Source organism: Anolis sagrei, chromosome Y (genome assembly GCF_037176765.1).
Source record: "Anolis sagrei isolate rAnoSag1 chromosome Y, rAnoSag1.mat, whole genome shotgun sequence".
Lineage (NCBI taxonomy): Eukaryota > Metazoa > Chordata > Lepidosauria > Squamata > Dactyloidae > Anolis > Anolis sagrei.
Genome location: NC_090035.1, coordinates 28,944,034 through 28,971,429, shown reverse-complemented (window position 1 = coordinate 28,971,429; position 27,396 = coordinate 28,944,034). Strand labels below are relative to the sequence as shown.

The window sequence follows — 27,396 nt, the reverse complement described above, 5'->3', positions numbered from 1 at the left end:
ACATTTTCACCATATGGCATCTTAACAGCATCCAACAAAAATCCAATTCACCATGGAAAAAGAAAATGAAGAAAGACTGCCTTCTCTAGATGCCCTAGTCATCTGTAAACCAGATCAACAATTGGGTCACACCGTTTACAGAAATCCACACACAGATAGATATCTACATAAAAACTCCAACCATCACCAAAGTCAAAAAAGAAGCACCATTAAAGCCTACAGATTACATCGAGGGGGACTCCCTTCAGGAACACTGTCGACGCTGCAACAGCTCTTGTAGAATGAGCTCTGACCTGTAAAGGTAAGTCTTTCCCAAATAAACAGTAAGCATATCGGATTGTAGAAACAATCCATGAAGATATCCTCTGCAAAGACACAGGGAAACCAATGGTATCTTTCCTATATTTTAAAAACAGTCGAGGGGACCTCCTATGACCTTTGGTCCTCTCAATATAATACATCAATGCCCTGCGTACATCAAGCAGGTGCAACTTCTTCTCTAAAGGGGAGACAGGATCCTGAAAAAACGCTGGCAACACTATCTCCTGTGACATATGGAATTTGCTTATCGCCTTTGGAAGGAAAGCTATGTCAGTCCTCAAGACTATCTTGTCCTTATGAACTCTCAGGTATGGCTCATCACATCTTAGAGCACATAACTCCCCTGCTCTGCAGGCTGAAGTTATCGCTACTAAAAATGCTGTTTTCCATGATAAAAAACTCATGTCTACCGCTGACAACGGCTCAAATGGTGGTCTGGTTAAGGCCTTGAGTACTATTTCTAGACTCCAAGGTGGAGCAATTGGAGTAACTGGTGGTCTTAAATTTTTCAAACCTTTCATAAAAAGAGAAACCAGTGGATCACTGAAACATGAAGATAAGCCCACCTTCCTCCTATACCAAGATAATGCCGCTAGGTAGCACTTCAAGGAGGACCAGGATAATCCCGAATCTACCAGGTGTGCAAGGAAATCCAAAACAGTTGAAATTGGAGCTGTTTCAGGCTCCACTCCTTTCTCTTTTGCAAATTTGGAAAACCTAGACCATTTATAAATGTAAGACCGCTTAGTTGACTGTCTCTGGGCAGCTTCAATTATTAATCTCACTGGACTTGACAACGGGGGTCTAAAGGCTACCGGGATGTCAACAGGTGCCAAGCTGTCAGCCTTAAGTTGTGAACGTCCGGGTATAGAACACGGCCCTCCTGTACCGACAGAAGGTCCTCCCTCTTCGGTAGTGGCTTGAAAATCCCCTTGGACATCTGAAGGACCAGAGAGAACCACAGTTGTCTTGGCCACCATGGAGTGATCAATATGCCCTGTGTCTGGTCATGGAACAATTTTGACACCACCCAGAGTATGATGGGAAACGGGGGAAACGCATAGACCTTGTACTGTCCCCAGTGCATCAGAAACGCATCGCCCAGACAGTTGGGCACCGAGTTCTGGTATTCCCTGGTGCAGAACAGATGGCATTGTCTGTTTTTCACTGATGCAAAAAGATCTATCTCCGGCATGCCCCAAGCCTGAAAAAGCAGATGTATCACTTCTTTGTCCATTCATGATGCGTAAGCGGGTTTCTGCTGAGGAAATCTGCCAACAAATTCTGTTCTCCCGGCAGGTGGATCGCTATCAGGTGAATGCCTCTGCCTACGCACCAGTTCCAAACCCTGTTATCGACAACAACTCTGGCGAGTGTGTGCCTCCCTGCTTGTTTATATAATACATTACTGTAGTGTTGTCCGTTATTAACTGAACAGTCTGACCTGTTAGAATGGGCTCGAAAGACTTTACTGCTTTTTCTACTGCTAGCAACTCTAGTATGTTTATGTGATACGTAGTCTCTATGGTTGTCCATGTGCCTTGGGCTGTCAGCCCATCCACGTGTGCCCCCCATCCCATGAGGGATGAGTCTGTAGTCAGGGTCTTTGATGGTCTGGGCTGTTGAAATGGCTGGCCAGTACACACATTGTGGTGGTCCGACCACCACATCAGACATTCACGTTGTTCCAAAGGTAAAGACAGGCGCATACGTGGACTGTGTAACGAAGGGTTGAAAACAGATAGGAACCAAGATTGTATTGGTCTTAGATGTAACCTTGTATGAGGGATCACTGCAGTTGTAGACACCATGTGCCCTAACATTACTTGGACCTGTTTGGCTTTTATGTAGTCTCTCTCTATCGCTTGTAACAGTCATGCGTTAGCACGAGTAGCATGCAGATTGACTCTAGCCCAGTTAACTGTGTGTGTGATGAAATTACTCATAAAAGAAAAACACATGAGACTTCGGCTTAAAGTAGAAAAGAAAAATATTGTTGAATTGGCAGCATACAAAAACAAAGTAGCAGGATTGCTGTTTCCACAAAAGTAACATGAAACAATATCTTCTGAAAGATATCACTACTCAGCTGAGATAAGCAGGAATCCTTGTCCTCTTCTCATGGCTGTGTCTTCGCAGGACATCTGCAGCATAGTCCCCGGCTTACATAAGGCAGAACGGCACAGAGGCATGGATGCACAATAGCATAAACGCACAATGGCAAAGAACTAAACACACAGTAGCTATCTTTATACACATGAAAATAACACTCTCAATTAACTCTTTAATTAACTGAAACAGCTGTAGCACAAACAGCCTTGAACCTTACAGCAACTTAAAGTTATAGCACAAACAACATTGATCCTTACAACGACTTAGATAAAGTACATTGCAACCTCTTAGTAGCAACATGCCCCTTCACTTTTTCTAAGTTACATTATTTAAAGTTTTGTTTTAATTCTACTAGGCCTAAATTTCTGGTTGCTTCACCATGCTTTGCTACCGTTAGTGGTTTGTAAAAATATCTGCCAAGTTATCTTCAGACCTACAATAAACCATTTTGATAAATCCTTCCTTGATTAAGGTTCTTATATTTTGATACTTCACTGCTATGTATTTTGTTGTATTCTTCAAATTTTCACTTTCTGACATAGCTATACACATTTGAGAACCATCATGTACAGTAATAGGCAATTTACATTCCACACCTAAATCATCAAATAACTGTTTAATCCAAAGTAACTCATTTGCAGCTTGAGACAACGCCGCATATTCTGCCTCAGCCGTAGATACTGCAACAGTAGTTTGTTTTCTGGACCTCCAACAGATTGGAGCCTTCCCATGTAGCACTATGTAACCACTTATAGATTTTCTATCACTTTCTTCAGCAAAAGAACTGTCGGCGTACATTACCAGTTCTTTGTCAGCCTCTTTTAAAAAACACAAACAATAATTAGCAGTTCCCTTTAAATACCTAATCAACCTTTTTAATGCTAGCCAATCACTTACTGTTGGTTTTGATACTTACTAAGTAAGCCTACTGCATATGCAATATCTGGTCGTGACCAATTTGCAATATGCAAAAGACTTCCAACAAAAGAATGATATAACTTTACATTTTTCAATTCTCTTGTGTCTTCTAGTCTTAAGAAATCTCCTGTTAAAGGAGTTTGCACAGCATTAGCATCTTGTAAACCTGCTTTAGTGACAAGGTCTAAAATCTTTCTTGTTTGGTTTAGGAATACCACCCCTTCATAGCTAACTACTTCGATGCCTAAATAATATTTCAAACATCCCAAATCTTTTAGCCTAAAATGCTTTAACAAATACGTATATACAGTTTGTATTTTTGAGTCAGTCTGTGCAGCGATACATAGATCATCTACATAAATTAACACAATTATCTTATCTTTGCCTTCACCTAGTATATAAACACACGCATCAGCTACACTTTGTCTAAATCCTAATTTCACCAAAACTTCATGTATGCACTGATTCCACCTCCGGGCGATTGTTTCAATCCATACAATGCTTTTCGAAGACGATAAACCTTTCCTGGTTGAATTTCATATCCAGGTGCTTGCCTCATATATATCTCCTCAGTAATAGTGGCATTTAAATACGCTGTTTCAAAATAAAAATGTTTCAACTTAAATCCTTCTTGCTCAGCCAAAGCAATGATAATTCGCATTGACTCAGCTTTAGCTGTAGGGGCAAAGGTGTTATCATAATTTACGAATTGCGCAAAACCTTGAGCTATGAGCCTAGCTTTATATTTACAACTCCCATCAGGTAAGTCTTTCTTCCTAAAAACCCATCTGCACCCAATCACTGGCTTATCTATTGGTACATCAACAATATCAAACACTTCTAAATTTAACAAAGAATTAAATTCATCATCCATTGCCTTTTTCCATTTACTTTGTTCTTCAGGATTACAATTATCTAAATCCTGGAAGGTTTCAGGTTCCATTTCTGGTTGGCAAGTCATTACACCCTGAACCACAAACCTATCTGGAGGTATACCTTTGTTTGTTCTTTGTGACCTTCTGGGAATTACTATCTGCTCTTCAGCATCACTTTCCTGTAAATTTAACTCAGGCTCTTCTTTTATAGCATCCTCACTTTGTTCCTCAATGTGATTGTCAGGCTCAGATTTTAAATCTATCCCCGTTGGTGCATGTTCCTTTAAATGAAAAAACACTTCACTATTCTGATGAACATGTTCCCAACCTGCATTCTTTTCAAAGTTTGCACTTCTTGAAATCACAATTTTACTATTGTCTTTAATAAAACGATACCCCTTGGTATCTTCCTGGTAGCTGAAAAAACGTAGTCTCTGCCATTTTTTCTGACCTTTTGTTCTAGTTTGTCTAGGTACCAGTACATTAGCATAGCTTCCAAATATTCTAAGATGTTTTAGAACTGGCCTTTTCTTATGCAACAAATAATATGGAGTATTATTTACACATGAACTCCAACTTCTATTCAAGATATATGTAGCAGTGGAAATTGCTTCTGCCCAGTACCTATTAGACATTTTTGCATCTACTAACATGGAGTCTTTCATAGTTTTCAAAACACCTATTTTTCTTTCTGCCACACCATTCTCAGCAGGTGAATATGGGTTTGTTTTATGGTGTCTAATTCCTTTCTTTCTTAACCAGTCTTGAAATTGTGTGCCCATAAATTCTCCACCACGATCAGTCCTTAAACATGATACCTTGAAAGGAAATCTTCTCTCAAACATAGCTACCCACTCTTTGAACTTACTGAAAGCTTGAAACTTTGATTTCAAACTAATACAAAAAGTGAATAGTGAAAAATCATCCACTAACACAAATATAAATTTTGCAATTTCAAGCAAAAGAGGAAATGGCCCTGCTAAATCAGCGTGAACTAATTCAAATGGTCTGGTAGTTGTGTTTAAACTTTTCTTACGTATTGGATATGCCTTTACTTTTGCTTTAGAGCACACAGCAGAGTCTAAATACTTTTGACATGGCTTTACCTCTAAATCAGTCACTTTTGATAGTTTTTGTAGGTAATTAAAATTCACGTGACCAAAAACTCTATGCAAGTAATGAATACAATCACTATGTATAGGTTTGTTATTTACACAGGAAACATTTGGTGAACTATCCTTGTTACTCATCACATATACTTTGTTAACTAATTTACCTTTGGCACACAACTTATTTTCTTTCCATACAGTACACCCAGAGCTATTTAGCTTGATGTCATATTCTTGCAGACACAAACTTGATGCACTTAATAAACAAAAATCAAGTTTTTCAACCAACATAACATTATCTAAATATCTTCCTAAACTAGGAACAAATGCTGAGCCTACAAGCTTGCATTCAGCTACTAATCCATCTACTAAAGTAACATGATTAATTTCTGGCTTTGTAGTGTCCTTTAACAATTTTAAGTTATTAACACAATACTCTGCACACCCAGAGTCAAGTAACCATGTGGCCTCATCATACTTAGTCTTTGATAACACAGTCATTACATCAGCATTTCTTCCCCTTGCATTTCTGTCATGCCACCCGGGGTTCCTCTTCATTTCTTCTTTCTTCTTCTTCTTCTTCTTCTTCTTGGGACAGGCCTTGACAAGATGGTTCACATCTCCACAATTGTAGCACCTCTTTACGTTACAAACAGCAGGTTTTTTCTGCATCCAACCCCTTCACAAGCTGCATTTTCTGAAATGGCGTTTGTTTCTTTAAAAAACTGCTTTCTTCTTTCTTCCTCAAGAAGCCTTGCAGAAACCAAATCCAAGGTTAACTGTGCTTCAGGCACACTCTGCATACTGAACACAAAATTGTCCCAACTAGTCCAAAGAAGATAACAAAATGAAAGCTTTATGGGTTTCTGTTAACACCATTTGTCTATTTTCCAACTCCATCAACAAGTGCCTGAGCTTTTGCAAATGCTCAGTTATGTTGTCACCCCTTTTTAGCTTCAAATTATAAAGCTGCCGGGTCAAAATAATCTTTATGCCAGAAGTTTCAGTTTGGTAAACTTCCTTTAACTTCTGCCAACAGTCTGCTGCAAATATAGTGTCCCTTAAGTAAATTAATTGCCCATCCTCAACAGCGAGAAAAATGCTCGCCCTGGCAATTTGGTCTTGCTTTTTTACCTCTTCACTCGAAGCTTCTGTAGGTGAGGTCTCAACCACACTCCATAAATCTTCTCTTATAAGAAAACTCTTCATTTTCACATTCCAAGCCATGTAATTGTCAGCATTTAAACGCTCAAATGGTAAACTTGCCATATGATGAGCCATAGCTGCTTACTTTTCTATTTAAGCACAAAAAACACACAAAAAAAACTCTCCCAAAATCTCAAAGTTATGGGCTTTAGAGTCCTTATGCCGCAATGCTGGGCCCATAACCTATGTCATGCGTTAGCATGAGTAGCATGCAGATTGACTCTAGCCCAGTTAACTGTGTGTGTGATGAAATTACTCATAAAAGAAAAACACACGAGACTTCGGCTTAAAGTAGAAAAGAAAAATATTGTTGTATTGGCAGCATACAAAAACAAAGTAGCAGGATTGCTGTTTCCACAAAAGTAACATGAAACAATATCTTCTGAAAGATATCACTACTCAGCTGAGATAAGCAGGAATCCTTGTCCTCTTCTCATGGCTGTGTCTTCGCAGGACATCTGCAGCATAGTCCCCGGCTTACACAAGGCAGAACGGCACAGAGGCATGAATGCATAATAGCATAAATGCACAATGGCAAAGAACTAAACACACAGTAGCTATCTTTATACACATGAAAATAACACTCTCAATTAACTCTTTAATTAACTGAAACAGCTGTAGCACAAACAGCCTTGAACCTTACAGCAACTTAAAGTTATAGCACAAACAACATTGATCCTTACAACAACTTAGATAAAGTACGTTGCAACCTCTTAGTAGCAACAGTAACACCAAGGATTGTAGTTTTAGAAAACGGTCGTTGGGTAAGTAAGCCTTCTGTGCCTCTGAGTCCAGCAATGCTCCAATGTACTGGATTCTCCTTGTCGGAATTAGGCCTGATTTCTCTCAGTTCACTATCAGACCTAGGGACTGGAGAAGAAACAATGTTTTGCTAATGTGCGCTGTTAATAATTCCCTCGAATTTGCTACCAAAAGCCAATCATCTATGTACGGATAAATCGTTATGCCAGTCGTGCGGAGGTAAGCCGTTACAGTGGCCATGCATTTCGTAAAGACTCTTGGGGCCGTTGCTAAACCAAACGGCAAGACATTGAACCAGTGTGCCTGGTTTCCGACCTTAAAGGCTAGAAATCTACGATGTTGTGCATTAATTGAAATGTGGAAATAAGCGTCTTTCAAATCCACCATTGCAAACCAAATGTTTTTATTCAGTAAGGGGAGTATTGTCTTAAGAGACACCATGCGAAACTTCCTGGTAGTAATATATCTATTCACCCCCCCTTAAATCCAGTATCGGGCATTGTCCACCTCCCTTTTTTGATACTAAAAAGTACCTCGAGAAGAAGCATCGTCCATATGCTGACATAGGAATTGGACATATCGCTCCTTTCAAAAGCAGGGTATTTATTTCCTCTATCAGCGGAGGAGATGGAGGTGTGACCCTGAGGTGGCCTACTGGTGGTAAACTGTCAAATTCTATTAGATAACCATCTCTCACTATTTGTAACACCCAACTATCAGAAGTAATTGACGACCAAGCATCATAAAAGGAGGCTAACCGCGTCCCAAAATAAGGAGATTCCAAATTTACAGCATTCAAATTCCCATAACCAGGAAAACATTCAGAACTAGGAGAACAATAACTTTGTTCTGAAACATCAGAACTTAACACATTAGGCAAGTCTAACTCCTCCTTTCCCAGAGGGAAAATGTCAAAAACGCTGCTTGTTCCCTCCCGAACGAGCGGGCTTATTCTGGTAGGGCTGGAATCTATTCTTGGCTCCATAAACTTGCTTCCATGGTATATATGGTCTGTTATTTAGAGGTGCATGTTGACGTTGTTGTCCGCCGTAATAATTACCGGTATTTCTTTTGTAGTATGGTGGGGATGCCTGCCAGCGAGATCTCTGCTGAGAGTTCCCTTGTCGAGGAAAACCATAAATCTGCATGGTCTTTTTCATTTCTTGTGTATGTTTGAGCTTCTCATCCGTTTTTGGGTTAAATAAGCCATCCTCATGCATGGGAAGATGTTCAGCCATAGTACGTCCTTCCTCCGACAGAGCAGAAGCACGCAGCCAAGCATGTCGTCTAATCGACGTGGCAGTTGTAAATACTTTCCCTGCTGCTTCTGCCATGTGTTTCGCAAAATCTTTTTGAAATTTCGCTAGTAGTACAGCCCCCGAATAGAAAGCCCTTGGTAGGCATTGCTCGTGTTCTGGAAGGAAATCAATATATGGTGCTATCTTATTCCACAGGAACGTCTGATACGCACTCATGTATGTGGCATAGTGCGCCATTCTCGTATATAGCCCTGCAGCCATGTGGGCCTTTTTTCCCATTGCATCGATTTTCCTTCCTTCTTTATCTGATGGTGTCGGATTTATTGTTCTAGCTTTCTGACCATGGCCCACTTCAGCTATGACAGTATTTGGTGTCAATGGTTTGGCTATCCAGTTTGCAGAGGACAGGTAAATTCTATAAAGGTTGTCTATTCTTTTTGGCATTGCAGGGGCTAATGATGGAGAGCCCTCTGGTGTCTTAGTTAGTTTCAACAGGTAAGGCAGAGCTGGTAGGGCAGGTAAGGCAGAGCTGCAAAAGTTAGAGTATCCCTTTTGTCCTTTGCTGAATGTAGCATTTGTTGGATTTTCTTGGTGGGTCTTGGTGGGTCTGTATTGGTCTCTTGTTGATCTGAATTAGGAAACATTGGGTCTTCAACCGACTCAGGAGGCTCTGGAGTAGATAGATCCAAAGCATGTATCATTCTAGTGACTAAGGATGCAAACTTTGTATAGTCATCCCCATTAGAAGTAGCATCTTCCATTTCCTCAACATTTTCAATATTATTCATTTCCTCATCAGAGGAGTCAGTATTTCCTAGGAGGATTAATTCATCCTGCATATCAGCTGATTGTTCTTCTTGTGCCCTTACAGGCTCTGTAGTTTCATTAACTTGTCTTGCTGATTTATGTGATTTCTTTGGCTTTGATTTATTTTGCTTATGCTTGCCAGAATTTCCCATATATGGCCATTGCATCGGCATCGGGGCTCCGCAATACACCATTTGTCTATTAGGTGCTATCTACTAAAAGCCTCCCTGGTTCATGAAGGCTTATGTGGGCAGGCACTGCTCATTCATCCATCTAGTGGATGAATGAGGTATATTCGCCTTATCTTTAAGGCCCTTCTGGCTCCTCCTTATGAGGGCTATTTATAGAGGGGAGTGGAGTGGGCAGGGCTTCATTAACTGTTAAATGGTCTCGAGATTTTTCCGTTGCTGCCTGCGCGAGCGCAGGAATGTACCATATGTGCAAATCGCAGTCACCACGTGGGGAAAATGTTCTTGCCATACATCAAGGGAACCACTGACCGCATAGGGAAGCTGATGAGGAAACATACAAACTATCTACAGACCCACCAAGAAAATCCAACAAATGCTACATTCAGCAAAGGACAAAAGGGATACTCTAACTTCTGCAGGAGTCTACCGTATACCATGCAGCTGCGGACAAGTTTACATAGGGACCAGCAAACGCAGCGCCCAAACACGAATCAAGGAACATGAAAGGCACTGAAGACTATTTCAACCAGAGAAGTCAGCCATAGCAGAGCACCTGATGAACCAACCTGGACACAGCATATTATTTGAGAACACAGAAATGCTGGACCACTCTCACAACCACCATGTCAGAATACACAGAGAAGCCATTGAAATCCACAAGCATGTGGACAATTTCAACAGAAAGGAGGAAAACATGAAAATGAACAAAATCTAGTTACCAGTAATAAAAAAAACTCTTAAAATTACAACAGCACAACAACAGAGAGGAAACAAACAAGGACATCTAATCACCTCTCAACAAAAGTTTGCTCCAGACTCTGCCAGGCTATCAAATGCTAATCAAGGTGGTCAGTTGAAACATTCACACCAAGCTCCAACAGACAAGAGTCCTTTGTCCCACCCTGGTCATTCCACAGATATATAAACCCTTTTTTGTAGTTCCAACAGACCTCACTACCTCTGAGGATGCTTGCCATAGATGCAGGCGAAACATCAGGAGAAAATGCCTCTAGAACAGTGTTCTCAACCTGGGGGTCGCCACCCCTAGCGGGGTCGCTGAGCCATTTTCTGGGGGCTGTGAAGCCTCCTCGGTTGGTCCCGCCCCTACTGCGTCTCCAAAATGGCTGCCGGCCATTGGTTGGCTACTCCTCCTTCTCTTCCCACAAGGCTGCAGGGTCAGGAGGAGGAGCTTCGAGGCAAAAGCGTGCGTGGGAGAAAGCACGCTGCTCAGCTCTTGCCTCTGCCTTATACTCGAGTGAGTGTCCTGGTTGGAAGGGGTGAGGCTGAAAGAAGGCTTTCAGCCCCACACCTTCCTGCCAAGACCCTAACCTCTCCAGACAACACCCCAGCTGGGTGTGAGAGAAAAGAGAAGAAGGCAGTCCCGAGAGAGCTCAAGCTCCAAGAGGAGGAGAGGAAGGGGCGCATGGTTGCTGTGCGGAGAGAATACCACGTGCCTGTGCTGTGCTCTCTCAAGAGCTTTCTGGGTGCTTGTCTTCCTCTCCCACCACAGTCTAATTTCCTACTTCCTACCCCAGTCTTAACTATCTCCACTTCCCCCCCCCTCCCACTTTTCCAGCTCCCTTTGCATCCCAGCCTTTCCCAGGTTCCAGCCTGTATTTCCCATTTTCCTATTTTGCTTGTCCCACTCAAGTCCTTTCCACTTTCCCAAACCCCTTTCTCACTCTCCATTCCAAATCTTTCCAGCCTTCCAGCCAACATTCTGCCGAGTGGAGAGGGACTGGGGGATTTTGGAATTCAGGGCTCCCGTGGGCTGGCTGGCTGCCCCCTTCCTGCTCTCCTTCCTCTTCGGAGCCAGCAGGGCAGCTGCCTGGAGAAGATTGCAACATGAGCAAGACTGGGGTGCAAAAGGGATTTTGCACCCAGGCTTGCTCATTTTGCAATCTTCCTCAGTGAGCTTCTCTGCTGTTGGCTCCGAAGAGGATGGAGAGCAGGCAGGCAGCTGCACTGGGAGCCCTGGGTCCCAAAAACCCCCAGTCCCTCTCCCCTCGGCAGAATGTTGGCTGATTTGAAGTGGAAGAGGGGAGAGGGTGAAGCAGGACATGCCTGTTGGGTAATGTAGTCTCTCTCCCTCCAAGGCAGCTCCTGTTCCTTCGGGAGGCTGGCCCCTGCTCAGATTCAGTGTGTCCTGAAGGAGAGAGGGAAGGAGAGAGGAAGAGGAGGAGGAAGGGTAGCCACCACTGCTTTCCCAAGGGCAGAAGCAACCTTGGAGGCAAAGCAGAGATCTGGCTTAGCTCCTCCTTTCTCTCTCTGTCTCTACAAACATTCTTTCCCCAGAGAAAAACAGCCTTGAAGGTGAGCAGAGGGAAGAGCCATCCAGTCACACCTCCTGCCACTCAGAAACACACAATCAAAGCACCCCGACAGATGGCTCTGCATTAAAAAGCCCAGAGTAGGAAGGAGACTCCACCATGCTCCAAGGCAGCATATTTCACTACTGAACAGCTTGGTTCCCCTCTTTTCTCTCCTGTCTTTTGAGGAAAAGTTGGAGCCCCTTTGTGTCTCTTTGGGATTGACAGAGGGGGAGACTGGGTTGGTGGAGGTGGGGATTGCCATGCTCTATTTATTAATATTGTTATTACATTTATAATTTTACCCTATTATTATTATTATTATTATTATTGCATTTATTATTTTATTATATTGTTACTATTTATTATTCTACCTTATTTATTATTGTTATTACATTTATTATTCTATTCTGTTATTACATTTATTATTTTATTCTATTGTTATAACATTTATTATTCTACCTTATTTATTATTATTGCATTTATTGTTTTAATCTATTATTGTTATTATTACATTTATTATTCTACCCTTACTATTATTGTTATTGCATTTATTATTTTAATCTATCATTGTTATTATTACATTTATTATTTTACTCTGTTTATTATTACTGGAAGGATATGTACTGGTAAGCACATTTACATTGAAGGTTAGAATAGTGATTTAATCAGAATTAGACCGTTTTAAATTACAGTTTTATGTAAATATTAAAAAACATTTAAACTGTTGATGCCTCAATGTAATTTTATTTTTATTTTTGAAAATTGCCAGTATTATTATTAATTAATTATTAAACTTTATGTGTACCCCGCTAGCATCTCCCGCAGAATTCAATGTGGCTTACAAAGGCCAAGTCCTCAACACAACAGCAAAACAATAATACAATTTAAAGGAAATTAAAAACATAAGCAATAACGAAACATTACATCATTACACAATAAAAACCAGGGCCGGGCCAGTGATGGGTACAAGTTAAAAAAATGCTGGGTGTGGCAGGAGGTATGTTGGATTTCCGGGCAAGTGCAATGTGCAGAGTCTTAACTCTAATAAAGTGCTTCTGGGATGTAGTGCTGGAGATTATTCTATTCCGGAAAGGCACATCGGAATAGCCAGGTCTTCAGATTCTTCCTGAAGACTGCCAACGTGGGTGCTAGTCTAATGTCTTTGGGGAGGGTGTTCCAGAGTCGGGGGGCAACCACAGAGAAGGCCCTGTCCCTCATCCCCACCAAACGTGCCTGTGACGCAGGTGGGATCGCAAGCAGGGCCTCTCCGGATGAACAAAGGGAGCGCGTGGGTTCATACACGGAGATGCGGTCACGTATGTAGGCAGGTCCCAAACCATTTAGGGCTTTGTAGGTAAGCACCTGCACCTTGAATTGGGTTCGGTAGGTAAACGGCAGCCAGTGGAGCTCCTTGAACAGAAGGGTTGACCTCTCTCTGTAAGGAGCGCCAGTTAATATCCTGGCCGCTGCCCGTTGAACCAGTTGGAATTTCCAAGCCGTTTTCAAGGGCGGCCCCACGTAGAGCGCATTATGGTAATCCAATCTGGAGATGACCAAGGCATGGATCACCCCGGCCAAACTGCTGCATTTACCACTCTTGGCTTATACTCGAGTCAATAAGTTTTCTGAGTTTTTAATGGTAAAATTAGGTGCCTTGGCTTATATTCGGGTCAGTTTGTACTCAAGTATATACAATACATTACAATTCATAACAGTAGCAAAATTACCGTTATGAAGTAGCAACAAAAATATGGTTGGGGGTCACCACAACATGAGGAAATTAATTTAGGGATCATGGCATTAGAAAGGTTGAGAACCACTGCTCTAGAACATGGCCATATAGCCCGAAAAAACCTACAACAACCCAGAACAAAGGTTCTGGCATTAACCAGTACAGATGGTCCCATTGGTCATTGGCGCACTGGGTGCCGTACCAAAAGATCTCAGCCAGCATTTGGAAACAATAAACATTGACAAAATCATGATCTGTCAACTACAAAAGACCACCTTACTTGGAACTGCGCGCATCATTCGAAAATACATCACACAATCCCTAGACGCTTGGAAAGTGTTTGACTTGTGATTTTTTTAAAATACGAAATCCAGCATATAGATCTCCTACTATATACTGTGCTTTTGTGTCAGTAAAATAATAATAATAATTTATTTGTACCCCGCCCTATCTCCCCAAAGCAACTTATGGCAGTTTCCAACAGTGGGCACCATGAAAATGTCTCTCAACCCCTGACAATGTTCTCCCCAAACACCATACTGCCTACTGCCCAAGGAATGCTTTCATTTGGGGAGAATTTCATCCTAGATGTTCTGATTTTCCTCCGGAATGGACATTGTAGAGTTCCTTTCTGTCTCCTCACCTACCCCCTGTGAAATTTGCATGATACCACCTACTGCATTTCCCTCAACCCTTTTCTACCCATTCCTATGGCTCACAGCAAACAGGAATTGATCAGCAACTGAACAAGACGTTTGGGGTGGATTTACCCACAATTCTGGGAATTGTAGTTCACCCACATCCTTATGCACTTTCTAATGGGAGCCTTTATATATATATATATATATATAAAAACAAATCAAAGCTGGGAGTTTTTTTCTAACAAATAGTGTTACTATTTAACTAAATGATATTACCTTTCACCCCAAAACAAACAATGCCTTTTTCAAATAACCAAAGCATTGCCAGGTACCCAAGCTACTACACAATATATCATGATATTGTAATATATATGTATGATATTGTAATAATATATATTATATCATGATATAATTTATATGACAATTATATAACAGTAGATGATAATATACTATCTACACACATAATAAAAGTGAAAATATGTATGCATGTATGTGGCTAGGGTGTCCAATTACACAGACCAGCTCCTGCCTCCACAAACAGCTAGAGCAGGGGTCCTCAAACTTTTTAAACAGAGGGCCAGGCCACAGTCCCTCAAAATACTGAAGAGCCGGATTATAATTTGAAAAACACATGAATGAATTCCTATGCACACTGCACATATCTTATATGTAATGCAAAAAAACACTTAAAATAATACAATAATTAAATTGAAGAACGATTTAAACAAATATAAACTTATTAGTATTTCAATGGAAAGTCTGGGCCTGCTTTTGGCTGATGAGATAGGATTGTTGTTGTTGTGTGCTTTCAAATCATTTCAGACTTAGGTTGACCCTGAGTGAGGGCCGGGTAAATGAGCTTGGAAAGCCGTATCCGACCCCCGGGCCTTAGTTTGAGGACCCCTGAGCTAGAGCTCCCACTATTCAGGAGACACAAATGATGCTCCCTCCAATGACATTGCAGGTTATAGTGAGCACTTTGAACATGTCCAAGAGCCCTGCCAATGTCCTCCATAAACACCACACTGCCCACCACCTCAGTGAAGGCTTTCATAGAGGGAAGATTCCATCCTAGATTTTCTGCTTTTACTTAACCACAGATATCCCAGTGTTTCTTACTCTCTCCATTGGTGTGGAATTTGCAAGACACTGCCTCCCCCTTAACCATTTCCTATTATTTTCTATGGCACATAACAGAGGAATTGATCAGCAACTTAACATACTTAAGAGGTTGGAGGAGAATTTACCATAATTTATAGGAGTTGTATAGTTCACCTGCAACCTAAGAGCACTCTGAACTCCACCAATGAGAGACCTGGAACTAACTTGGCATACAGAACTTCCATGATCAAGAACAAATTGATCAATAATTGACGAGTATATTGGAGTTGGGTACAAAATTATTTAATGGAACTGAGGTAACAAACTGGAAAGAAGAAATATATAATATTAGACACTAATAGAACGTATACGGACAGAATCAGAAGGAAGTCCCTTCTTTTTTCTTCTTTTTTTTCCTTTTTTTTCTCTTCGTATTTTTGGTAACTTTTTGGTATTTTTGGGTATTTTTTGCACATATATATTTTTTTTAATCTTTCACTTGTATTTCTCATCACTACTAATTTCCTACTTTACTATCTTCTTGATTATATTCCCCCTCTTTCGCTGTATTCAATAAAACTCAATAATATTTTTTTTTAAAAAAAAAGAAGAACAAATTCTGCAGGTTTTTGGAGGGATTTATAGGAGTTGTAGTTCACCTAGAGATGTGATAGTAGAATCAAGCCTTTGGCTAATAAATAATGCAGTCCAAAGAATAATTAAGGGCCATGTGCAATGACAATTTGGAATGGCGATGCAATTTCTATGATTTTAAGTTCATAGTTACATGTAGTAATTAGTTATTATAATTTCTTTATGTTGGCATTGAATATTTGCCATTACTATGTTGTAAACCAACTTGAGCACCCCCTCCTCCAGAGGTGAGAAAGGCAATATATAAATATAGTAAAGAATACATCCAGATAACACTATGAACCCAAACAATAAGGATCTGAAGTAAACTTGGCATGGACAGCCAATGTGTTAAATTTGAATACTGGTCGGTTTTGAAGGGAATTAGCATGGCCTTTTTGAAATTGTAGGTACTGGGATGCACACTTCACCCACCATCAATGAGCACTCAGAACTTCACCGAAGATGGAATTCGGACCAAACTTGGCTTACAGAGCCCCCACGACCAGCAAAAAATACTGGAGGTCTTTGAGCAAAATTCACCTTGATTTGGGGGAGTTTCGGTTCATCTATATCCAGAGAGCATTGTGAACCCAAACACCGATAGATTTGGACTAAACTTGACACACATACCTGATATGCCAAGATTTGATTATTAGAGGGTGGTAACTGACCTTCCTTTCTGAGATTTGCAGTTCACCCACAACCAGAGAAACTGTGACATCCATCGATGATGGGCCTGGTGCAAACTTAGCATACAGAACACCCATGACTAACTGGAGGGGATCAAGTCACCATGGTAGGAATTGAAGATTACCCTACAGCAAGAGACCACATTGAACTTCAATGATGATGCATCTAGTGCAAACTTGCCCAACATAACAAACTTTAAGTATTGATGGAGTTTTTTGGGGTTAACCTGGCATGATGTGAGTTGTAATTCACCCACAACCTTATGGATTTCGTACATTTAAAAATTCAGAGGAACAGTGGACATGATCTTCACTGCACGACAGCTCCAAGAAAAAGACAGGGAACAAAATAAACCTCTGTACATGGCATTCATTGACCTTGCAAAGGTCAATGAATCGCAGCGCTCTCTGTACCATCCATTTGTGAACACCCTGGGGCTCCTCCATTATGACATGATGGCAACAGTCTTGGACAGCAATGGCTCCCAAAGTGACCCATTTAAGGTGGAATCAGGTGTCAAACAGGGATGTGTTATTGATCCAACTTTATTCTCCATCTTCATCACTATGATACTTCATATTGTTGATGGGAAGCTTCCCACCGGAGTGGAAATCAGCTATCGGACAGATGGCAAGCAGTTTAACCTCAGCAGACTGAAAGCCAAAACCAAGGTTACAACATCTGTATGCTGATGACAACGTTGTCTGTGTGCATTCAGAAGAAGATCTACAAGCCATTTTAAACACCTTTGCAGAAGCTTACGAAAAGCTCGGCCTGTCATTGAACATCGAGAAACCCAAAGTGTTGTTCCAGCAGTAACCAGCGAATCATTTTCCAATGCCAGAGATACTGCTTAATGGTGCAACATTAGAAAATGTTGACCATTTCCACTACCTTGGCTGCCACCTCTCCACCAAAGTCAACATCGACACTGAAATACAACTCCGCCTGAGCATTTTCCCTAATGGGGATACCAAGGTGCTTGTTTATAAACCTGTTATCCTCCCAACCCTGCTATATGCCTGCGAAACGTAGACTGTCTACAGACATCACATGCAACTCCTGGAACGATTCCATTAGCGCTGACTCTGGAAAATCCTGCAAATCTCTTGGGAAGACAGTCAGACAAACGTCAGCATGCTGGAAGAAGCAAAGACCACCAGCGATGGTTCTCCACCATCAGCTCCACTGGACCGGCCACATTGTCCAGATGCCTGACCACCATCTCCCAAAGCAATTGCTCTACTCTGAACTCAAGAATGGAAAACGGAATGTTGGTGGACAGGAAAAGAGATTTAAAGATGGACTCAAAGTCAACCTTAAAAACTCTGGCATAGACATTGAGAACTGGGGACCTGTAGTGAGGCAGAATTTGAAGAGGAACAAATGGAGGGCGAAAGAAAAAGGTGTGCCAAGAGGAAGACGCATCAAGCCAATCCCAACCGAGACCACCTTCCACCTGGAAACCAATGCCCTAACTTCGGGAGAAGATGCAGATCAGGAATAGGGCTCAACAGTCACCTACGGACCCACCAGAACACTGATCCAGGAAGACTATCCTACTGAGGGATCACCTAAGTAAGTATATATAACAATAGATTATTATATACAATAATAACATAAAAGTGTGGTACAAATAAATATGCTAATAATATCTATTTTATAGTTAACTATAAATTATGATATATGAAATTGTAATAATATAATTATATCCCAATATTGTTAGATGACTATTATACGGGGGTATTTTTTAAGTAAGGTCCGTTTTGTTGCTGACACTAGTAGTTCGCGTGCATACTGCAACGAGCGCGTGCATCGTGTACCGGCATGCCTCGGGAACAACTGTGCTCAGTTTCTGCTCTGTAGCTAACCTATACAGTTCTGTTCTGTGCTTTAAAAATGTTTGTGAACCGCTGTGAATCGCCTTCGGGCTTGAGATACAGCGGTATATAAGCAAAGTAAATAAATAAATAAAATAAATTTAATACTATCAACTCACCCTCCGCATGTGAGGTTCGCTCAGTGATACGGTTTTTGTCAGCAAGGAACCTGCCTGCTGCAGAAATTCATCGACAGATTTGTGAAGTGTACGGTGATACTGTTATGAGTGAAAGCAAAGTGCGTAAGTGGGTACGACAATTCAAAGATGGCTGTGACAACGTCCATGATGAGGACCGCTCCGGTCGCCCATCTTTGATTACAGACGATTTGGTGGCTTCAGTTGAAGCGAGGATTTGTGAGAACAGGTGCTTCACAATAACAGGTCTCTCAAACAAATTTCCTGACGTGTTGAGATCAGTGCTTTACAACATTGTTTCTGAACACCTAAAGTTTAGGAAATTGTGCTCCCATTGGATCCCGAAACTCCTAACAGAGGACCACAAAAACCAAAGATATGAGTGTGCGATCAAATCAAATAGTCTGTAATCAAAGAAGGGCAACCGGAGCGGTCCTTATCATGGACGTTGTCACGGCCATCTTTGAACTGTTGTACCCACTTACGCACTTTGCTTTCACTCATAACAGTATCACCATACACTTCACAAATCTGTCGATGAATTTCTGCAGCAGGCGGGTTTCTTGCTGACAAAAACCGTATGATTGAGCGAACCTTACATACAGAGGGTGAGCTGATAGTCTTAAACATTTTTAAAGCACAGAAGAGAACCATACAGGTTAGCTACAGAGCGGAAACTGAGCACAGTTGTTCCCGAGGCATGCCGGTACACAACGCATGCGCTCGTTGCAGTATGCGCGCAAACTACTAGTGTCTACAACAAAACGGACCTTACTTAAAAAATATCCCTCGTATATAACAAAAATGACAATATATTATAACAGCAAGATACAAATAAATATACTAATGATATCCATCTATATATATAAAAATGCTCTGTGTGTAATGAGTACCTTATAAACAAAAGAACCAATGAACGAAATCACAGCAAAACGTCTCACAACACAAGGAGTGACCATCACTCAAAAAATTATGATTTTGTCATTTGGGAGTGGTAGTTGGGATTTATAGTTCACCTAGAAGCAAAGAGTATTCTGAACTCCACCAACGATGGAATTGAACCAAAGTTGGCACACAAGACTCCCCTGACCAACATAAAAACTAGAAGGGATTGGTGGGCATTGACCTTGAGTTTTGGAGTTGTAGTTCACCTACATCTAGAGAGCACTATGGACATAAACAATTATGGATCTGGAGAAGGAGGGAGGGAAAGAGGGAAAGGAGGGAGGGAAAGAAGGAAGGAGGGAAAGAAGGAGAAAAGGAGGGAATGAAGGAAAGAGGTAGAGAAGGAAGGAAAGTAGAAGGGAAAGAAAAAGGGGGGAAGGCAGGAAAGAGGTGGAGAAGGAAGGCAAGAGAGAGGGAAGGAAGGAGAGAATAAAAGAAGTTGAGAAAGAAGGAAGGAAGGAGAGAAGGAAGGATGGAATCAAACAGCAAGGGAAGGAAGGAAAGAAAGAGGTAGAGAAGGAGGAAAGGAGAGAAAGCGGAAGGGAAAGAAAAGGGGGGAAGAAAGGAAAGAGTGAGGGAAGGTTGGCCACAGCAACGCATGGCGGGTACAGCTAGTTTTATATATAACTATAGATTATGATATACGATACTGTAGAATGTATCGTATATTATATCCTGATACTGTAGTATATATATATATATATATATATATATACACATGTATAATTATTATATATAAGAATAGATTATTATATACTATATTAACATATTAGCGAGATACAAATAATATCCTATATGCTAATATCTATATTATATATAACTATGGTATATATTATATCATGATATTGTAATGTATACAGATAATGCAGTATGCTATAACAGGTTGCGATATTAAGACATATATATGTATAAGTATATGTGTTAGTATAGCAACCTACTTGGAGCCTGGGTGATAGAATGATAGCTGGAGCCTGACTGCCTTCCATCCTTCCCTCCCTTTCCCTCCTTCTCCTGCCGCCTGACAGGCCGCCTCACCGAGCAAGAGCAGCTTGAGCTCCCGCCGGGCGTCGCGCTTGTCTCTCCGCAGCTGCTTCTCGATCTCGGCGTTGATGCGCTTCGACTCCTTCACCTCATCGCTGAGGCAACAGGCCATCATGGATTCCAGCGTCATGGCGGTGGCGGCAGCGGCGAGAGGAAGGCCAGCAGAAACGGACTAGGACTCGCCCCAGGCCTCAGTCCAGCCGTCTCACGCAGCCCTCAGCGCTGCCAACCCAGCCTCGCCGACACCGCCTTAGCTTCCTCACAACACACACACACATATTACACATATACATATACACATAAACACACACTCGCTCGCGCTCAACCGAACGGTGGACAGGCGGTCGGCTCAGCCAATGGGGCAGTGAGCGCGAGATGGGCTGGGGTGTACGGATTGGTTCGAAACGAACAAGCCCGCCTCTTCCCTCAGGAAAAGAAAGGAGGGGTGGCTCAACAAAAAAAGGGGCGGGCCCCACCGCGATCTCTGATGCAGGGCGGGATTGGGCGCGAGGAAGGCAGCGCGGCCAATCAGAGAGCAGGGATAGGTGGAGCCTTTCGGGGTTGGCAGGCACGTGTTGCTGAGACCCTGGGGAAGGTGGCGTTAGGGCCGAAGGGGAGCGCGCATGCGTCATGGGGACTCAAGGCACTATGGGACAGTGCGGAACTTGGGGCAGAGAGAGAGAGATGCTCATCTCCTTGACGGTATATGAAAGTTTCTTCATGTCTCCAAAATACCATAGAGTCGGTTGTGTCCTTTTGGCTTCTAAAGAGAGCTCAGGCTTCATTTTTGACAGGTTTATGAATAAAAAACCTCCCAAGAAGCATAGTCAACCACTGTCATTTCAGGCTGGGCGACCTCACAGGCCTTATTCTTCTTTTCTCCCCAATTAATTAAACCTTCTCATGATATATCCCACAAATTGAGACAGTTCTTTAATTCTTTGGACTTCTAGAAAAAGTTGAGGCAATTTCTATTCACATCAAGGGAGCATTGCTATCATATTTAAATAAATTTAAACATACTACATAGAGTTTTATTGTTGTATCAAGATTTGTTTGGTTCGGTTTGGTGATATGACCTAAGGGCTAATCAATAAAAATGTAATGTGTTTAATATATTGTCGAAGGCTTCCATGGCCGGAATCACTGGACTGTTGTAGGTTTTTCCGGGCTATATGGCCATGGTCTACAGGCATTCTCTCCTGACGTTTCGCCTGCATCTATGGCAAGCATCCTCAGAGGTAGTGAGGTCTGTTGGAACAAGGGAAAAGGGTTTATCTGTGGAATGACCAGGGTGAGACAAAGGACTCTTGTCTGCTGCAGCTAAGTGTGAATGTTTCAACTGACCATCTTGATTAGCATATAATGACCTGACAGTGCCTAGAGCAAACTTTTGTTGAGAGGTGATTAGATGTCCTTGTTTGTTTCCTCTCTGTTGTTGTGCTGTTGTAATTTTAGAGTTTTTTAATACTGGTAGCCAGATTTTGTTCATTTTCATGTTTTCCTCCTTTCTGTTGAAATTGTCCACATGCTTGTGGATTTCAATTATTATTTATTATTTATTTATTTACTGCACTTGTAGACCGCCGTTCTCAGCCCTAGGGCGACTCACGGCGGTGTACAACATATAAAAACAATTTACAATAAAGGCAATATCACAAACAACAATAACAACATCACTATCAATAATACAATTACACTAAATCATTCGCGACGTCTCATCATAGAATCACAATCCAATCTCGTTATCCATATTCCGTTCCAATCATCATTGCCAATTGTTGTAGCACTTAGTCAAACGCCTTCTCAAACAACCACGTCTTTAGTTTCTTGCGGAATGTCATAAAGGAGGGCGCCTGTCTGATGTCTACAGGGAGGGCGTTCCACAGCCGGGGGGCCACCACCGAGAAGGCCCTATCCCTCGTCCCCGCCAGGCGTGCCTGTGAGGCAGGCGGGATCGAGAGAAGGGCCTCCCCAGACGATCTCAAAGTCCTCATGGGCTCGTAGGCCGAGATACCGGTCAGACAGGTATTTTGGGCCAGAACCGTTTAGGGCTTTGTAGGCCAACACCAGCAACTTGAATTGGGCCCGGTAGCAGATCGGCACAATGGCTTCTCTGTGTAGTCTGACATGGTGGTTGTGAGAGTGGTCCAGCATTTCTGTGTTCTCAAATAAAATGCTGTGTCCAGGTTGGTTCATCAGGTGCTCTGGATGGCTGATTTCTCTGGTTGAAGTAGTCTGCAGTGCCTTTTATGTTCCTTGATTCGTGTTTGAGCGCTGCGTTTGGTGGTCCCTATGTAGACTTGTCCACATTATATTATATTATATTATATTATATGGTCAGTGTTGCATTAATGTAGTTAAACTGCATGGCATAAGCCTCTATGGACCATATAATGCAGAGTAATAATAATATGTAATACATTTTATTTTTTACCCACCTCTCCCGATGACCTCTCCTCCTGATTTATTGACTATTCTGTGTGGATCATAATAAATTGTGGTAATTTCTTGGTGCTCTAGGGATACCAAGTCACCTTGCCTGTCTCCTGAGGAATCTGTATAATGACCAAGTAGCAAGAATAAGAACAGACCATGGAACAACAGACAGGATCAAGATTGGGAAAGGAGTATGGCAGGGTTGTATACTATCACCGACTATTCAACTTGTATGAAGAACACATCATGCGACATGTAGGGCTTGAAGAATCCAAGGCTGGAGTTAAAATTGCTGGATGAAACATTAACTGCCTTAAATATGCAGATGATACCAATTTGATGGCTGAAAGTGAGGAATGTCTGTGGAGCCTTCTAACCAAGGTGAAAGACCAAAACGGCAAAAGCTGAGTTGCAGCTAAACATTTAAAAAACCAAGATTGTGACAACTAGACTGATTGATAATTGGCAAATAGAGGGAGAAAACATGGAGGCAGTAACAGACTTTGTATTTATAGATGTGCAGATGACTGCAGATGCAGTTTGCAGCCAGGAATTCAGAAGACGTTTACTTCTTGAGAGGAAAGCCATGACCAATCTTGATAAAATAGTGAAGAGTAAAGACATCACACTGGCAACAAAGATCCGCATAGTTAAAACAATGGTATTTCCCATAGTCACCTATGGATGTGAGAACTGGACGATAGAGATAGATGCTTTTGAACTGTGGTGTTGGAGGAAAATTCTGAGAGTGCTTTGGACTGCCAGAAGATCCAACCAGTCCATACTTCAGGAAATAAAGTATGCTCACTGGAGGGAAGGATAGTAGAGGCAAAGATGAAGTACTTTGACCACATCATGAGAAGAAAGGAAAGCTTAGAGAAGACAATTATGCTTGGGGAAATGGAAGGGAAAAGAAAGAGGGGCTGACCACGGGCAAGATGGATGGATGGATGGCATCCTTGAATTGACTGGCTTGAACTTGAAGGAGCTGGGGGCGGTGATGGCCGACAGGGAGCTCCGGCGTGGGCTGGTCCATGAAGTCACGAAGACTCAGAAATGACTGAACAAATGAACAACAAAACTGCTCTTTACTGGAGGGGGCAAGATTATTATGATGGGTATCATTACAGTTATACTTCAATCTCGCTTGAAAACAGTCCATGTGAAAAGATTTAGGAATCTGATTGGACCACAATCAGAACAGGAACCAAGAGTGTGATGCAGCAGTGAAAAGAGCCAATACAATTCTAGGCTGCATCCAGAGGAGTCTAGTGTCATACACCAGGGTGGGAATACCTCTGACTTTAAACACCACACCTGAATCAGCAAACATTTTATTGAAGAATATATCTAGGCAAAGGAGTAAAAAAAACTAAACCAGTAAAGATCAAATGTAAGAAATAGTTCATAAGTTTCAGAGGAAAACAAGATCCATGAGTACATAATTATCCATGAAACTAGGCACTTGAATCTATCACAGCAGGAACAGTTCATAGACAAATCTTGAGCTTGGCAAAAACTTGAAACTCAGAGCACTTGAAAGCAAGAGGGCGATAAAATAACATTGATGACCTGACTGAGGCAACTCTCTCCCATGAATCATTATAAAGCTTTTTCAAATCCCAAAATGGAAAGGAAAGCTTTTTTTTAATCTTCCCACAAGATAAAGATTTATTATCTCTCTTTTGCTGTAGCCAAACTGATTGTCTCTGTCTCTGAAGATTTTGCATCTTTGCTTTCTGTCCAAGCTTTCATTATCTTCTCCCTCATTAACTCTTGCACCTGGCAAATCATGCTCAGAAATTGTTCTGAGAAGAGTGGTGAAGGGCCTCTCAAGAATGTGGCCTTGTGAATCTTCCTGAAGCAGCTCAGGCCTCTCTGCTGAACTTAATTCTTACCCAAGCAAACCCTTATCCCCAGGCCAATCACCCCCATTACCATCATGAACATCAACATAAATGACACAAGCACAGACTGAATAGGCTGAGATACAACATTTAGGGGAAACTAAGATCCTCTGGTTCTACCATTCTAGATTTCTTTGGTTCTCTATTTCTTTCATTCTATGCTTCTGCGATTATTTTGTTCTATGACAATTTGATCCTATGAATCGCTCTACGTTGTTTTGTTCTATGACTGTTTTGTTCTATAGTACTATGATTCTTTTGCTCTGTGGTTCTATGAATCATTCATTCTATGGTTCTATCAATGATAATAATAATAAAAAAATAATGAGAATGAATACGCCAAACCCCTCTGGGACTTCCGGATTCAGACAGACAGAGTTTTGGAGCACAATCGTGTTAAAAAACAAAATATGGTTCGTTGATGTCACAATCCCAGGTGACAGCAGGATTGCAGAGAAACAACTGGAAAAACTGACACAATATGAGGATTTTAAAATTGAACTGCAAAGACTCTGGCACAAACCAGTCAAGGTGGTCCCAGTGGTGATCGGCACACTGGGTGCAGTGCCTAAAGACCTTGGCCTGCACTTAAACACAATCGGCGCTGACAAAATTACCATCTGTCAGCTGCAGATCCCTTACTGGGATCTGCACGCATTACTCACCAATATATCACACAGTCCTAGACACTTGGGAAGTGTCCGACGTGTGATCCAATTCAACAGCCAGCAGAGTGTCTGCTGTTGACTCATCTTGTTGCGCTTCAAATAATAATATCTCATTTGCTGTGACATACTGGGTTTTTGTGTCAGTAAAATAATAACAATAGCTTTATTTATATCTTGCCACCATCTCCCAAAAGGGACTTGGGGCGGCTTACAAGGACATGGTAGTTCAGTGCAATATACAAATACCGTGGAACACCGTAAAACACACAATGCAAAATACAGTAAAACACATAACGTGTAAACAATAACAATGTCAATAAGAGAAACATGTACTTAAAACAGCATAACAATCCCTATTAATTAAAACACTCAATAAAATGCATTGATAGCTGCAGATAAAATGATCATGTCAATGTCAGTCATGTTAAGTCAAACAGAGTGGTTGGTTCTCGGGTATAGATGAATATTTAACCCTGTTTGAAGGCCTGCTTGAAAAGCCATGTTTTCAAGTTTTTACGAAAATATTGAAGTATGGGGGCTAGCCTAATTTCCCTGGGAAGGGCATTCTAGAGTTGAGGGGCCACCACCGAGAAGGCTCTCTTCCTTGTCCCCACCAACCATGCTTGAGATGGTGGGACTGAGAGAAGAACCTCCCTGGCAGAGCCTGGGCTGGTTCATAAGGGAGATATGGTCACATAAATAGGAAGGACCTGAACTGTGTAGGGCAGCATTTCTCAACCTTGGGATCGGGATCCCTGGGGGATTCACAAGGGGATTGCCGAGGTGTCACCAAAGGCCATCAGAAAACACATATTTAGGAACCCCTTTGGCAGAGAAGGCTGAAGATCTGTCTGCCTGTCCTTCGCTTCTTTTTGGAAACAGAAGGCAAATTTTCCCACCAGAAACTCTGATACTGCTGTGATTGGCTGGTCTCTCAGTTGGCCTCTCAGCGAAAGGTGTGCTCTCCCTTAAATCACTGTCAGTTCCTTCCAAATCCCTCCAGTATTTTCTGTTGGGCATGGGAGTTCTGTTTGTCATGTTTGGTTCAATTCCATCATTGGTGGAATTCAGAATGCCCTTTTATTGTAGGTGAACTATAAACACAGCAACTATCCCAGCAACTACAACTCCCAAATGACCAAATCAATCCCCACCACCACCACCACCAACTCCACCAGTATTCATATTGTGGCATATGGTGTATTTGTGCCAAATTTGTTCCAGTGAATGAAAATATATCCTTCATATCAGATATTGACATTACAATTCATAACAGTAGCAAAATCACAGCTATGAAGTACCAGCAAAAACAATGTTATGGTTGTGGGTCACCACACCATGAGGAACTATATTAAGGGGTCACAGCATTAGGAAGGTTGAGAATCACTGATGTAGGGCTTTGTAGCTAATGGCCTGTACTTTGAATTGGGCCTGGAAACTTGTTGGCAGCCAGTGGTGCTGCTTTAATAGAGGCGTAGTATGCTCCCTGTAGCTAGCCCCAGTTAGTAACTTGGCTGCTGACCTTTGCACTAATTGCAGTTTCCGAGCCATCTTCAAAGGCAGCCCCACATCGAGTGCATTTTAGTAGTTCATTCTAGATGTAATAAAAGCATGGACCAGTGTGGGCAAGTCAGGCTTCCTGTGATATGGTTGCAACTGGCACACAAGTTTTAACTGTGTGAGGGCCCTCCCAGCCACCGCCAACAT

At 41.8% G+C, this 27,396-nt stretch overlaps 1 protein-coding gene across 1 annotated transcript in view; it reads right to left on the bottom strand.

Moving 5' to 3' along the window:
- LOC137095200 (guanine nucleotide-binding protein subunit alpha-11-like) overlaps window positions 1-21,049 on the bottom strand; it is a 167,986-nt gene extending 146,937 nt beyond the window's left edge. Inside the window, exon 1 of the mRNA XM_067461587.1 lies at window positions 20,670-21,049. Within this exon, the coding sequence (XP_067317688.1) occupies window positions 20,670-20,805 (136 nt within the window). The 5' untranslated portion in view covers window positions 20,806-21,049. The remainder of the gene's footprint in view (window positions 1-20,669) is intronic.
- Between the last annotated feature and the right edge of the window lie 6,347 nt (window positions 21,050-27,396).